The sequence below is a fragment of the Panthera tigris genome, chromosome B3 (assembly GCF_018350195.1).
Source record: "Panthera tigris isolate Pti1 chromosome B3, P.tigris_Pti1_mat1.1, whole genome shotgun sequence".
NCBI classification, from domain to species: Eukaryota; Metazoa; Chordata; class Mammalia; order Carnivora; family Felidae; genus Panthera; species Panthera tigris.
Window position 1 is genome coordinate 137,284,439 of NC_056665.1, and position 15,999 is coordinate 137,300,437.

At 54.2% G+C, this 15,999-nt stretch overlaps 1 protein-coding gene across 4 annotated transcripts in view; it reads right to left on the minus strand.

Moving 5' to 3' along the window:
- Positions 1–450: 450 nt before the first annotated feature.
- Positions 451–15,999, minus strand: part of SYNE3 (spectrin repeat containing nuclear envelope family member 3) — an 88,880-nt gene continuing 73,331 nt past the window's right edge. For 2 of the 4 annotated variants that reach the window (XM_042990471.1, XM_042990473.1), the window contains exons 15-18: positions 15,577–15,735; positions 12,243–12,392; positions 11,197–11,235; positions 451–814 (exon numbers count right to left, since the gene is read on the minus strand). In XM_042990471.1, coding sequence (XP_042846405.1) covers positions 614–814; positions 11,197–11,235; positions 12,243–12,392; positions 15,577–15,735 — 549 coding nt within the window. In that variant the 3' untranslated portion in view covers positions 451–613. Of the gene's footprint in view, positions 815–7,792; positions 8,588–11,196; positions 11,236–12,242; positions 12,393–15,576; positions 15,736–15,999 lie in introns of those variants that run through there. The other 2 variants (XM_042990475.1, XM_042990474.1) reach the window with 2 other exon arrangements.

The following is a 15,999-nucleotide window of genomic DNA, read 5'->3' on the forward strand; positions in this document are numbered from 1 at the left end:
TCGTCACTTTTCGCTGCCGTCACCGGCCCTGCCTTCAAGCATCACCCTTACGCTTCTGACCCCCAGCATCTAACCCGCTGTCATTTTGTTCTCAGTGTCTAGAGCGAGAGCGACTGAGCTGAGTGAGGGCTGGTGTTGCTCCTCTGTGTTGACAGCTCAGGGGCCTCTCCACTAGCATCTGGGGTTGGGACGTGGCTTCCCGCTAAGCGGTTGCCAGAAAAGTGACACGTTCCTGTTCTCGCTCCCCAGGGCGGGAGGGGGGGCCGCAGACCCAGGCAAAAATCCCACAGGACCCGCAAGCTGCTAGGAACCTTCGCACCCACAAATAGACGCCATATGCGAAACTATACGGACTGAGCGTATCTACACACAGAGGATATAAACATTCTATGCATCACTCCCTAGTCGCACATAGGGCACCTTTAGGATAAATAGGCTAAGACGACACCATATAAAAAGTGGTTTTGTTTGGGGGGCATCAATGCAGTATTTTCACCGAGGCAGCTGTGCCGGTCGCAGCCTGCCTCTGCTTCCAGTTTCCTGGGCCCCCTCGGAAGGAGCCCTGGGGCGGATGGAGGGCTGGAGGAGAGAGTCACCTGCGTGGCCCGGCGGGTTAGGTGGGCGGGGGGCCATCGTAGCGCAGCATGAACTTGAAGGAGCGGGCGAAGTTGTTGGCCAGCGTGCAGCTGCGGTTCTCTTCCCCGACCGGAAGCAGGAACAGCAGCAGCAGGAACAGCAGGAACAGCAGCTGCAGGGGGAGAGCCACACAGCACACCTTCCGGAAGAGGGGCCCGAGTCCTCGCCACCGCGGAGCCTGCGGAACCAAAGCAGGACGTGTGAGTGCGCTCGGGGCGGGGGGGAGGGGGGCTCTGAGCGGGAGGGGAGGGCAAGCCGGCCGTACCGGTCTCAGTCTTCCCGACTGTCAAGTGGGGCTAAGGTCGGTTTCGCCAGAAACCAAGGTGTCTGGTTTGCTCAAACCATTCAAGGCAGGAAGGGTAGGGAAAAAACACAGAGCTCCGGGCTTTGCCTGTTCTTACATAAATCCTCGCCGGGCGTGTGAGAGCCCCGGCCGTAAATCTTGAGAAGGTCACTCAAGTCCTCCAAAGCTCAAACTTCTCATCTCTAAACGGGGGGGGGGGGGGGGGGGGGGGGGGGGGGGGGGAACGGTACCTACCTGACAGGGTCTTTCTGAGGATTACGGGAGATACAGCAGGTGCCCAAGGCTGCGGCCACGATTAGTACGATCACTCACACGATCCCTACCTAAGTCAGGGTCATCACCACCGTGCTCTTCACCATCGCTCCCTCCTCCTCCTCTTTCTCCTCCACCCTCTTCACCATCCAAGCCACCAGTATCACCCGAGGGCCAGACTCCCAGGTCCAAATGCCTAGAGTCCACGAAAGTGGCCAAAGGCCATTTCCGAAATTCCAGAGGGACCGGTGAGGTTGTGGCTTCATGGGATGTCCTCACCGCCAAGGAGTGCAGGAGAGGAGAAAGTCGGGAAAGGAGAGCACCACCCCCCCCCCACCTCCCGGCGAAAACACAACGTGGTGCAGGGTAGGGGCCTGACTGGGAGGAGCCAGGCTGACTAGGTCCCAGTGCAGACTCTGTCACACAGCATCTACGTGCCCTGGGGAGGGTCGATAACCTCTCCGAGCCTGTCTCCTTCTCTGATAAATGGGGATAGAACACCTGCCCCCATCTGTGGCGAGGACTCTGCTGGGTGCACGGATTTCAGCAGGGACTCAGGAGCGGGGGGCAGTAAGTCACCCGAACAGCTGAGTGAGCGTGAGTTCCCACGGCCACTGGGCCGGGCCACACCTGGCTGGTGCATGCTCCTGCCCACCTGCTTGGTTCATGCGGGGCTGCCTCAGCCTGCGTGGACTCTGACTTGACTCCTTGACGTTTCACGCTGACGCCGCCTGATTCCAAATCTCTGACCCGTCCGGGAAAAAGAAAGAGCGACAAGAAGAAGCTACAGGTTCACTCTAGCCTGGCTTTGCACCAAATTGAAAACCTGTAATCAATGGTCTCCCAAACGGGGAATCTGTTTACAGGGTCCTTGTGTTTGCGCCTACATTCTCAGAGCTAACCCTCGGCTTACTGAAGCCAGGAGCGGTGTCTTGGCCACGATCCTCTGGGGAAAACATCTCTGAAGGTCCAAAGCGTGTTTGCATTTACAAGTGTTGACGAGGGGGTGGTCTGTTTCAAAAGACTCCTGCTGCCTACCCAGTGGCTGTTCATTTAGAGCTCACATCTTCACTTGGAGGGACCTGAATTCTAAAACGCTCTTTGAATTAAAAGACACGTTTTAATATGACCCTCAAATGCTTAGAAAACACACACACACACACACACACACACACAGAGGCATGAACTACCTTTCAAGAAGCCCACGAAGAAGTTGACAATCTCAGCTCTTCCCAGATCTGGGAGCTGCTCTGTGCCTCAGTTTGCCCACAGAAAGGACTACGTGTGTTCCACCCAGTTAAAACTATCCGAAGAGAGAAGGGGCTTCCTCGGGAAGCGATAAACTCCTAATCCCTAAGGGTATGGAGGCCGAGGGTAGACAGCACATGTAGTGGGGCAGAAACAGGACACGTAATATTGGGTAACTAAATGCTTGGGGGTCCTTCGGGATCTCACACGAATCTGAGGCTCTAGAGTTTTGAGGAGTTCAGGCAAGATGAGTTTATCACAGTAAATGGGACCTGATTTTCTAGCATCTTCTACCATTGATGGAAAGAAAGGTGATGTGAGGAAAAGAAAAGGTTTGGAGTCCTGGTTCTACCTTGGTTCTATGGCGTCCTAGCTGTGTGACCTAGGATAGGGCATTCAGCCTCTCTGAGCCTCGGTTCCTTCATCTGTCGGGGAAAAGAGGGAATGAAACCTGCCTACCGAGGTCATAAGGATAAATGAGGCAATGCACGCTACGCTCAATAAATGCCCACTCCCTTCCTCCTCTAGCCGATGGATACAGGGGCAGACAGGTACGTCATTGAGCCCTACAAGCTCCTCCCTCCACCAGATGCCAGGGATCAGCAATCTCCACAGGCCCTTCGGAAAGAAAAGCACTGCCTCCTTCAATGCCAGCTCTTGGCCCCTCCAAGGCCCTCACATCCTCCCGCCACCGGACCTTTGCACAGGCCATCCCTCTGTCTGAAATACTAATTTCTCTCCTTTCTCCAGTGCACCTGGTTAACTCCTGCCAATCACTCTAATTTCAGCTTGTGAGTGGCTTCCTCGGGGGGGACCTTCCCTGCCATAGACCAAAACAGCCCCGTTAACACATTTTCACAGCCCAAGTACCTTCCTCCGGATTACTGATTAAAGTCTATGTTCCCCTTGACTCCTCAGAGGCATGGTCCACATTAACTTTGCCCATTGCTGTATTCCCAGCGGTGTCCGACAGGTACGTGCTGAGCGAAGGAAAGGGTCCTTCCCTGCCTGTGCCTCTGACCGTCTGCTCCCCGCCTTGGTGCCCATGGTGTAACCACACAGATGCTCGCTGACCGCTCTCTGTGGCTGTTCTCGCTGTCTGGCTGTTCCACCAAACACCCTGACCACAACGCCCAGGCCCAGATGTCGGTTCTCCTCCCTGCCCACGGCCTCCCTGCGCTCTGGCACAGCTCCGGGACGTGGGCTCCCTGCGTCCGTTTCACCAAGGATCTTTCAGGAGCATCGTCCGGTGCCCGGGCTCCGCCCACCATCCTGCATGGTGTTCTCACAAGAAACAACTCAGCAACAACACCGACAACGACAGTCACCCCGGGCCCGAGTTGTCGGTCAGCCTGGGCCTGTCGGATCTGGTCCCACCCTGACCTGGGGCCCCGTGTGTAGAAGTCACGCTGTGTCACCTCTGGGGCTTTCAGGGGCTTTCCTGGGAGCTGGCTGGGGCTCGTGTGCTGGGCCAGCACCCAGAGTGATGGGCAGGGGCCAGCTTTTCTCTGGCAACTCAAGATGGGCCAGTCCCCAGGCCGCCAGGAAGCCCTCACTAGCCATTTGTGTAGTCCCTGAAGGTCCCTCTTAGGACCCTCTTGGACTGCAGCGCCCCGTGCTGGCTGGCTTCCTCCCTGGGTTCTCCTCAGGAGGGGGCTGTGTGTGGGGCCCACTGCATTTCCCTGGCTGCACCAGTGAGTCTTAGGGAGACCAGGGTTTCCCGGGCCAGGGCCTGCTCACAATGCCTGTGATAATTTCCTCACTAATGGCTCAGTCCTGGAGCCCAAGATTCACTCCCGTGAGAATTCAGAGGCTCTGGATAGTTGCCCCATGGGGACAAGATGTCAGTGGCTGGGGTGGGGCTGGGTTCGTTGTATCTCCTCCCTGGGGTGGCTCTGCACGTGATAGGCCATAGAACTGTATTTTTCCAGCACCTTGAGTTGGTTTTGGAGAGGGATGGGAGATGAGGCCGTCTGAGCTGGCCTTTTGGAGGTGGTTTAGGTAATTGGTGGGAAGTTCCTCTGGATGGAATGACTGGAGATTTTGTTATTACTCAAGCAAGGACAGAGCCTCATTTGGGAACAGATGTATGGCCATCTGGCTCATTTCTCTTCCCTTTCCCTCCCTTCCTACCCTCACGATTTCTCATCTAAGATCCATCATGACCAGGCTCTGAGCTTAGGACCAGAACCAAGGTCGGTGAGGGTCTAGGATGACCCGGAGGCGTCCGGCTTGGGAAAGTGGGTGGTCATGATGCTGTCCACTGATACGGGGACTGGGGTTTGTTTGGGTGCAGGGAATACAGTGAGGTCAGCTTTGGACATGCTGCGTCCGAGGGTCTAGAGGACTCCTGGGTAGACGTCCAGCAGGTGGTTGGGACTTTGGGGCTGAAGGCAGAAGGGAGACCTGGCCTGGAGAGATGGAGCTGAGGGGCCCAGAGTCAGGGAACAAAGCCACGGTAGCAGAAGGAACCATCCAGATGAGTCATGGGGAGAAAGAGGCTGCAGAAAAACCCCATGATACATACAACCACTGAAGAAAGAGGCACTGTACTTCAGTGTTTCTAAGCAGCGCCCGCAGATTACTTCTTAATTACAAAAAAAATGACGGCGCTGTCCAGGGGAGAAGCCCAGGAGCCACCCCCTTAATCACGTGCTCAGAGTTAGCATCAGGGATGCTGGGGCCCTACCGACACCGGGGGTCTCCCGGGAAGATGCGCTAAGAGCCCAACATCGCCCGTGACGTTCCTGCCAGAAATGCACAACCTGACTCCAATCACAAGCACGTATCAGGGAAACGTACTTTGAGGGACATTCCATCACATCTCTGACCTGTGCCCAAGGTCAAGAAAAACTGAGGGATACCTCTAGCCTAGAGGAAAGAAAAGGCATGCAGCAACTGAATGCAACGGGTTGATCCTGGATTGGATCCCTCGCTGGGAAGAGAAGCCTATAAGAAAGACCCGAAGTGGAATATTAAGACGATGGCGTATTACCCCGTGACCAAAGGAATGGAGTTCCCGAGCAACAAAGAAACCCGTGCAGGAATCTCAGATGCATGTTACTGCGTGAAAGAAGCCAATCTGAGAAGGCTACGGACTGATTCCAACCGTATGACATTCTGGAAAAGACGAAACCATAACGACAGTAAAAAGATCGGCGGTTGCCAGGGGATGGGTGGGTGGAGCACAGAGGAGTTTTGCGGGCAGTGAAGCTGTTCTGTGTGACACACCACGGTGGATACGTGCTATTACACATTTGTCCGAATCCATAGAATGCATGATGCAAAAAGTGAACCCCAGAAAACCCTAAACTATGGGCTTTAGTTAACGTGATGAGCCAGTGGAGATTCGTCGACCGTAACCGATCTATCAGACTGATGCAAGATGTGAGTAGTAAGGGAAACGGAAGAGGGGTGGAGGAGAGGGGCTACCTGGGAACCCTCTGTAGGATCTGCTGAGTTCTTCTGGTAAACCTAAAACTGTTCCAAAACCAAAATGCCCATTAATTTTTTAGAAGGCCATTGAGGCACCTTTGCAAATCTCGACTAGGGACTCTGTGTTAAGTAATCGGGTGTCATCAACACTGAGTTTTATCCACACTGATTCTGACCATGGAAAAAAATAAAACAAGGAGAGAGGCCCCCACGATGGAATGTGAGGACGGCCAGAGCGGCTGTGGGCGGGGAGTGCGGTCACCCATCCAGGCTGCCCAGAGGCCAGCCGCGTGGAGGGCAGAAACACAGCCACTGGGCTTACTGAACGGGCAGCTACCGTTACCTCACGGGGGTGAGCTTCAGAGGAGTGGGGGGCGGGGAATCAGAAGGCAGGCGGGCTGGGTGACGGGAGGATAAAGACAGAGTAAATACAGGTGACAGTTGTCTGGATTTCTGAAGTCAAAGACAAGTTTCAAACAGCTGATGTCTGAAGAGTTAACGCTGATTCTTTCACACATCAGCGATGGCCAGTGGCTTCTAGGCTTGGCAGATGGACAGACACACAGGGCCCTGGGACAACACAGCACGTGGGTCGAGGCCCGTCCCGGGCTCTCTCCTGTGGGAGCTCAAAGACTGCACTGCCCCAGCAAGGCCCAGCCCTTTGACGAAGGAAGGGCCAAATTTAGCCCCCAAAGTTGCACAGTGAATCACAAGGGGAACAGTGTCAAGTCACATCTCCTCTGTTCCAGTCCCAACTGGGCCCGTCGTCACATACGGAGAAGGGGCCAAGAGGCCGTGCTTCTCCCACTAAAAAGGAGAAGGTGGTCGTGAGGGGCAAAGACCGGGCACATGAGTGTTCGAGAGCAGCGCCTGGCACCCAGGAGAGATTTTTTAAAAAATCATAGTCATCGTGAGAGAGAGTTCCCATCTAACCTGGAAAACTCGGTAAGGCTTCCTTAGATGTGGTATCTGAGTATTTCGCGTGATCGAAGGTGCTCACTGTGAGACGGGTCATGATTTCACACGCCGCTAAGAAAGGAAACTACCATGACGGAGCGTCCGACTGGAGCCCCCCACAAAGCTGGGAAGCCGGGGGGCCGCGCCTTCAACATCAGGGAGATCGAGAGCAAGTCCCACCTCACGGAAAGGGGAAGCGAGGAAATACGACGCGTTAGCTTGGCACTGGGTGGAGGGAGGGGGGTAAGACCCTTCCCCGAGAATGTGAGCCCCTAGAGCTCCCAGGGGCTGGGTGTCGGAATCCACGCGGTCGCTGTGGGCCGAAGGAAAACACAACAAAATACCGCCCTGCCAGCAAAGATTTTCGATTTCGAGAAATCTCAGGTGGATAGTGTCCTGGGTGGTGGAGGGAAGCAAACCCAAATCCTCACGGGAAGAACTCGATCGTAATAAGTCACCCGGATTCCAGAAATGTGAAAATGTGAAAAGTCACGACGAGCCTTAGAACCTACGAAATGCGATCCAGTAAATAAAATGCTCGCCATCTGGGTCCCCATCCCGAGAGGCCACAGCGTGCATGGGAGGGCAGTGTTTGCTCTCCACTCCTGCAAAACGGCACGCTGGCTGTGGCCCGGTTTACCCAGGCCAAAGAGACACATTTGCAAATCTGTGCTTGGACGCAAAGCTTGTCCCAAGTAGACTTGAGAGTGGCTTGGACGCCACTGCCCTGGGCGGATGCGGGAATACGGTCCCCTCACGGCCCACGTGCAACTTAAAAAGCAATTACAGGGGCGCCGGGGTGGCTCAGTTGGTTGGGCATCTGACGGCGGCTCGGGTCATGATCTCGCCGTTCCCAAGTTCGAGCCCCACATCGGGCTCTATGCCAACAGCTCAGAGCCCGGAGCCTGCTTCGGATTCTGTGTCTCCCTCTCTCTCTCTGCCCTTCCCCGCACTCGCACTCTGTTTCTCTCTCTCAAAAGTAAATAAACACTTACAAAAATTAAAAAAGATAAAAAAAGCAGTTACATTTCATGTGCTGAATGCTGCAGGCAAACGTATCCGGGGGCACTGAGCTGGCGAGGGCGTAGGCAGGCTGCAAATTTAATAAATCTTAATTACCGTGTTTATACAAACAAACAGGCTGAAGCCATTGACGTAGTTGGAGCTTCCAGTGACTTTGTGCAGAGAGAAAAAAAAAAAAAGTGCAGAGAACCAACTGTTCATAAATAATTAGCTTTGGGGCAGTTTTTTTTTTTTCTTTTGGACTAAAAATAACATATGAAATGTTTTTTAAGGTGGCCAGATTACAGCCTCTGAAGACAGCACTGTCACCCTGTCAGCGTGTGTGTGTATATGCGTCTGTGCGCACACACACAGGCCGCAGAAACAACACAAGAAGCACACCCAAGGGAGGGGTCTCCCCCCCCCAGGGGTGTCATTGTTCCCTTTGTTCTCCGAGGGATAGAAGCAGGGGCGGCGTCTGCAAAGTCTTCAGGGTCCTCATTTACCTGGCAATCGAGAACCTACTATGCGCAGAGTTACAAGGACTCTGTCTACCATCAGCTTGGCGGACCCTCGTTGTGTTCCTTGGAGAGCGTGGCTAAGTGGCTCGTCGACAGTCACGCACGCTAATGGTGGATCCGAGATTCAAATCCGGTGCGTCAAGCTGTGGTTCTCGAAGTGGGGTCCCAGGCCAGCAGCGTCAGCGTCACTTGGGAACTTGCTAGGAATGCAGATTCTTGGGCCGTCTCCGCCCTAGTGGACCAAAAACTCAGGGTGGGACCCAGAAATCGGTGCCTAAGCTGTCGTATAGATGAGCCCGAGATGGCCTCCGTACACGGCCTTGCAGGGTGCTTCTTTCCTCGTGGGCGGGCTTCACGAAAGCCAGGTGGCCAGCCGCAAACTCAAACTGTTACACATCCGATTATTTTATGTTACTATTATTTTTTTTTTAACTTTTTAAAGTTTACCTATTTTGAGAGAGAGAAGCATGAACGGGGCAGGGGCAGAGAGAGAGGGGAGAGAGAGACAGAGAGAGAGAGAGAATCCCAAGCAGGGCTCCAACTCACGAACTGCAAGATCATGACCTGAGCCAAAATCAAAAGTTGGACGCTTAAACGGGGCGCCTGGGTGGCGCAGTCGGTTAAGCGTCCGACTTCAGCCAGGTCACGATCTCGCGGTCCGTGAGTTCGAGCCCCGCATCGGGCTCTGGGCTGATGGCTCGGAGCCTGGAGCCTGTTTCCAATTCTGTGTCTCCCTCTCTCTCTGCCCCTCCCCCGTTCATGCTCTGTCTCTCTCTGTCCCAAAAATAAATAAAAAACGTTGAAAAAAAAAATTTAAAAAAATAAATTAAAAAAAAAAAAAAAAAGAGTTGGACGCTTAACCGACGGAGCCACCCAGGCACCCCTACGCACCCGATTATTTTACACAGAGCCCGGATAAGCGTGTTTTTTAGCCATTTAGAGCTTGCCCGTTTTGCATACCCCACAAAGCCGTGCCCGGTATCTGCCGGCCGCAGATAAGACACAACCTGTAGCTATGAGGACCCCAGTCCACCTTTGCCCTTCAGAGCCCCGGACTCAGAGACGTGCCGTTCCTCCCAGCCAGGACGGGTTTGCAGTCTACCAGGGCAGGACTTGGCTCTTGTGATCACTGATGGATCCCAAGTGCCCACATCAGTCCTTGGCCCGGTCAGCTCTCAGTAAATACTTGTGGAACGAATGACGGACAGCAAATGAGCTGTGGCTGAGCCCCGAATGACAGGGCATTCCACACTAAGCCAATCGCGGACTGCCAGGAAACAGCCTGCTCGGGAGGCCTGGCCTCCCCCAGCCAAGTGTCCCCCGGCTCAGAAACATTTAGTGAGCACTCACTGTGTGCAAGGGATCAGGGGACCCAGACATGACTCCTCCGGGTTCCCCCCTGGGACCTCCAGATGGGGGCTCCCCAGTGCAGGGCTTAAAAGTATGGAAGCCCCCGGAAGCCACCGGGCTGGACTGTGTGAGCCACCCTGTCCTTCCTGATGCTCTTGCACATTTCTCGAGGGGGCCCTCTGTCATTCTAAATGAGGGGGGGATTCAGGGCTACAGTCTCCCTGAGGGACCTCTACAAATGACAGTTCACCTGATCTTCAGAATTCATTCACGACGAAAGTCGGCACTAATTCCATTTTACAGATGGGGAAAGTCAAGCCCCAGGAGGCAAAGCCACTTGCCCAAAGCCACCAAGCTAGTTGACGCTGGGCCCCAAGCACAGCGTTGGTCTCGTGACTGCCCGGCCCAGTCCACAGGACACCCGCTCTCCTACGGATGTGAGACACAAAAACCCGCTGGAGACCAAGAAGAAATCCCAGCGTGCAAAGCGCCTGGAAACCGATCCCATGGCATTAGGGACCTCGAGGAACCCGGGGCTCTTTGGAGCAGAGACTGCTGAAGCCTCACTCTGTTCTGGGCCAGGGCTTGAAACGAGAGCTCCCTTGCAAAAGGAGACATCCATTCACATCGGGTTTTCCCTGAAGCAGGGACACCCGCCAGGCCCCAGGGATGCTTTCTCCAAGGCACGGTGTGGCAAGTCCAGATGATGGCCTTGGGGCCACAGCCCAGAGACCACCCGGAAGCCACATGCCTGTGCTGAAGGACTCATTCCGACCTTGCATTGCTCAGTTTCCCCACGCCTCCGTGAAGGCGGTGATGCCTCTTGGGTGTTGATGGTACCGTTAAATGAGATGCCCTCACCATGATTCAGCAGGATTTTCTGGCACACGGTGGATGGACGACACAGAGCGTCTCAAGTAATAACGATTAGTACTCACGACTAGTGCTGCTCCCACGGTTACCACTTCGGCCTGCAAACGCCACAGGAGTGGCTCTGAGCGCTTCTCAGCGGGCGGAAGTGGAAACACCTTCCTCGTAGAGCACGCGAGGCACAACCCCCCTTTCCCCCGTTACTCCCCCACTGGCCCCCGTGTGCCCAACCACCCCTCAGGCGGCCACACGATCCAGCTGGCCTGGAGTGATCCAGGTCTCCTGGGACAGTCCTGGTTGACACCTGTTGTCACAACGTAATTGTTAATAGCGTCCTTGTTCACTCCCCACCACATCCTGGCGTGCGATGAAAAGTTCCAGGGCCCCTCCTCTGTCATGCGTTTGTCACAGCTGAATACGTTCCGCACACACTCCTGAGGCCTCCCGAGGACCCCGGGGCCCGGCACAGCACAACACAGCCCGCAGCTCATTCCCCATAAACGTTCCTCAGACCTCGCGGAACCTTCCAGAAAGCCCGGGAGTCTGGCTGCAGCGCCACAGGCCTACCCACCTCCAGACGCCCTGCCCTCTAGCGTGTGGAGCCGATGGTGGACACCGTACCTTTTGGAATCCAGTCGGCTCCCCTGGAGAACTCTGTGTCTGTTATTTTCGGGAAGGAGAGGAAAAGGGGGGTGGGGGGGGGGAGAAGTTAAGTGAGTGATACTCAAATCCCAGCAGAGCCTGTAATGGAATATTCATTTTGTCAGGGGAGTGTTTCTTTAAAACTTCTGGTCATCTGGACAGGCTGAACCAGCAGGTGATTCGATTTAATGAGCTTTTTAACGCACTTCAGGCCCAGGTGGGATTCCGTCTGGGAAGCCTGGGCCGGCGGCCACCTGGCTGGGACTGCGGTGACACCTAGTGGCCACGGCGGCCGTGGCGGGGACGGCAAAGCTAGAGCGCTGAAGCTTGGCGTCTGGGGCCTGAGGGCCCCCTCAGAGGCCGTCTCGACTGCCCCCCTCCTCGGGCTAACCCGGGTGCCTCAGTTTCCCCATCGCTTCTCGGGGAATGACAACAGTGCCCCCTCTGTAGGGTTGCTATGGGGACACGGCATTTAATAAAGGCTGTTATTTATTACTAGTTAGCTTTATCATCGTGTTGTGTGAGGACGCACGGGGACGCAAAGGGGGAAGGTGATGGTCCACAATCGCAGAGCAAATGGGTGGAGGACTAGGGCTGGATCCCAGGGCCCCGGGCCCCAGTCCAGCGTGCCCCTCCATGGTGCCTCCCACGGCAGGGCGTGTTTGAATGCTGGCTTACTAGCGCCATGGCCGTGGGAGTTCCGGCTCTCAGTCTCCGCTCTCCCTTTGGAGGCTGGTGTAAGGACCTGAATGGGCTCATAAAGACTTCAGCTGAGCCGCTCCTCGAACGTGAACCGTGATGGTCACTGCTGTCATTACCGGAGCGCCAGCCTCACGGGGCGGCAGGGTGGCCAGGTGACATGTTGGAAATGAAGCACCTACGACCCGCGAGCCTCCATCACTCACTCCCGAGTTTAGCGTGTGGGGCAGAGAGGATGTGGCCCAGCTACGTCTCCCCAGACGAGCTCGGGCTCAGCCATAGCCCTCCCCCCCGGGGCCTGGGACCTGCACGCCCTCGGCACCTACCAGCAGGTGGCTGGAGTCCTTGAGCTTGGACTTGTACAGCATCCACCGGTAACGCAGGTCCTCGAGCTCGTCCGAGGACCCCCTCGCTGGCCCGACACGAAGGAGGTTCTCGAAGAGACGCTGACCTTCTGGCACCCGAGCCTGCAGCTCCTGTGGGGATAGGCAGTGTCACGTGCACCTTCCAAATGGCCCAGACGGCCCCACCTGCCTGGTAAGGAGGAGCCAATCGAATTTGTCTCGAGGGGCAGCTGAAGGAACCTGTAAAGTGAGAAGCCCATTGTGCAAATTCAAGCCAAGGCCAGGCAGTCGCTCTGTGGAATGCTACAGAAGGAACTCCTGCCTGAGAGGGGCAGGTACGCTGCTGACCTCCGTGGTCACTTCCGTCTCTGACATTCTAGAACCAAGTCCTCGGAGGGTTTGACAGAAGAGTCACCATCAGGATAAGAGCCACCACGGTTGAACGTGCTTTTCTGTTGGCATTCTTAAGCCTGGCAGAGTGCTACTAGGAGCGGGCAGATTTTTCTATCAAAATATAGTACTGTGTCACCCCAGGGTGGCACTTGTTATCCTCAGGACTCCTGAGAGGTAGTGATGTGGGGGTAGGAGCAGGGCTGCAAATCTGAGCGTGTGGGTTTAAATTCTGGCCAAGGATCCTGCCTCCACCCCATCCTGCTAGCGGTGTGATATGGGCAGGTTGCACAGCTTCTCAGAACCGACTAGAACGTGAACTCTTTAAGAGCAAGGAGGCCTAAACGGGAGCAGCCGCAAGTAATCTCTGATACGGCTGGAGTTGGATGGTGGTGGTGAGAAATGAGCATCACAGCCAAATGAGAGACAAGAGGGACGCAAGGACTTCCTCATCGTAGGTAATTGGACCAAACTTCTCACCGAGGGCAAAGTATTAGAAACACTTAAGCGTCATCAAAGAGTTAACAAGAGAGCAAGACCCATCAGGCTAAACCCTGGGAAAGGGTGAAACCCAAAGAAGTAAGGCCGGTGTTCAGACCGGCTTTTGTCTGCAGGACATTTGTCGATCTGGAAGAAACAGTTGTGAAACAGATCACACTTTGGGAAACCTCATGGGGCTATGGAGATAAAGGTCAAGGTCTGGGCTCTGCAGGGATAGAGACTTTGATAATCTGCTTCCCCTTTGGCTGAGATTCCTAAAGGTGAATCAGAAGTAAACTCACACTTGGGGCACCCAGGTGGCTCAGTCGGTTGAGCGTCCGACTTCAGCTCAGGTCATGATCTCACGGTTTGTGAGTTCGAGCCCCGCATCGGGCTCTGTGCTGGCAGCTCAGAGCCTGGAGTCTGCTTCAGATTCTGTGTCCCCCTCTCTCTCTGTCCCTCCCCCACTTGTGCTCTGTCTCTCTCTCTCTCTGCCTCTCAAAAATAAAGAAACATAATAAAAAAAAAAAGAAAAAAGAAAAGAAGTAAATTCACACCTTGAGTGGACTAAAGTCCAGCCCAGGTCACCAGTGGTCCAGGGAGCCTCAAACTTTGAACTTGGACTCACTGGTTTCAGAACAATAAAGTCCTCCTTGCCTGGCAGTCACAAACAAAATTCTCTCTGGAGAAGAGGTGATCCTGAATCTCAAATTACCCCTCCATCTATTTCGTCAAATGCAATGCCCAGCACACAATCAAAGCAGCCTCATATATACAAGACACTGATAACAAGAACAAGCAGAAACAACATGTAAAAGAAATGTTCCTAAAATGACTTGAGAATTATTAGATGCACTATATAAAACAGCTACCGTGCTTGAAGAATTAAAAACCAGACTCAGCAGGGATCTGGAAGCTACAAAAAGTGACAGAGTAGCATTTCAAAAGAACCAGGTAGAAATTCTAGAACTGGCAAATACAATATCAAAAGCGAAAGGCTTAACAGACGTGTGTAATAGTGAATGAGACACAGTGAAAGAGAGAATTAGTAAACCGGAAGGTAGTGTAGAAAAACTCTCCAGAATGCAACAGGAAGAGAGGGGATGAACAAAACACAAGAGAAGGTAGGAGACACAGAGCCCACAGAGAGAAGGAATAACATGTGTCTAAGCAGCATCACAGCAGGAGAGGAGAAAGGGGATAAGGCAAAGGCAATATGTGAGTATCAGAGAATTCTCTAGAATTTTCCGGAAAGACTCTAGACTACAGATTCCAGTATCCAGATGAATCCCAAGTAAGAAAAATAAAAAGACATCCAAACCCTAACATATCCTAATAAAACTGCAGAGAAATAAGGAAAAAGAGAGGTAAGCTGGGGCCCGGATGAGAAAGGCTTTGTGTGATACGTTTGGGAGGCTGGACTCTATACCGAAAGGTTTACATCAGGGGAAGGATAAAGTCACATTCATGATGCTAAAGGTCACTCTAGCTGCAGAATGAGCCAGGACCTGGATGGGGGCCCATCAGGAAGAAAGAAGGCCAGCTGGGAGGCTGTTGCCATAACCAAGGTCAAAAGTATCTAGATTAACATAGTGATAGTAAGGGGAGACAGAAACAAAAAATTCCCAGGACGTGGAATCCAGGAGGGCTTGGTGACTATTTAGATATGGGTGTGAAGGAGAAAGATCTGTGGTAGAAGGACTGCAGAAATGGCCATGACGCCCCCATCCTGCCTCCCCGCCATATTCATGACCTTTGCAATATGACTTTGAGTCCTTCCTACCAAGAGGTGGAGCCTGTTTTCCCTCCCCGTGAACATGGGTTGGCCCTGTGACCTTTTTTGTCCAACGGAATCCAGGGCAAGTAATACGCCAGTTCCTACTCGAGGCCTCAGAAGCCTCGAGCGCTCCCACTTGTCCTCTGAGACGACGCCTCTGCCACAAGAAGCCTGGGCTGTCCCACAAGAGGATGAGGGCTGTGCGGTCCGTCTCATGCTCATCTCCCACAGCCTGCCATCCCCCCAAAGTAGAGCCACCCAGCTGACCTATAACTGATAGCAAATAAGGGAGCCCAGCCAAGACCAGAAGCTCTGCCCAGATGAGCTCGGCCTAAATTGCCAACCTTCAGAACCATGAGTCAGATAACCGTTTGCTGTTTGGAAGCTCAAACCGATGGAAGGGTTTGTTACACAGCCACGGCTCGCTGATGGATAGGAGTCGTGGTGAGGAGCGATACTGTCCAAGCTGGGGAACACAGAAGGAGGCTGAAGGAATGAATGGTTCTCCGAAAGTCCTTCGAAAATACGTGAACCAAAAAAGTTCAGAGACTATTATTTACACACGGATGAAAATGGCTCACAAGCCACGTGTGTGCTTCCTTTTGAAGAACCCCCTGGTGGCGAACACATCCGTGGGTGCAAAAGGAGGGCCGTTTTGTGGCAACAAACCTGCAGCTTCGTTTCCCTGGCCCTCAGATCCCTGGCTGCGGCCATTCTCATCGCGATGATGCTAACCAGCTTGGCGTTTTCCACCTCCAACCACTGCTCAAAGTCCCTCAGGAGCTGGGAGTAACCTTCCCGGCTGCCTTCTTCCCGGAGCAGATTTGCCTGCAGGAATACACAGCATGACCGACGCATCAGAGGGGGCGTCAGCCTACTGGCCACGCATCCTGTGGCTTCCCTCTGGGGCAGAAGGTAGGGCTGAGGATGCCCAAAGGTGACGAGAGGGGCCTGGAGCCTGGAGAGGGAGGAATGTCTCTGTAGCCAACGCGGCCACGTTAGAAATTTAATTCTAATTCAGGTCCAGGGTCCTGCGCTGCCTCGGCCAGTGCTCAGCGCCCTCCTGGACCACTCCCCCCCCCCCCCCCCCGA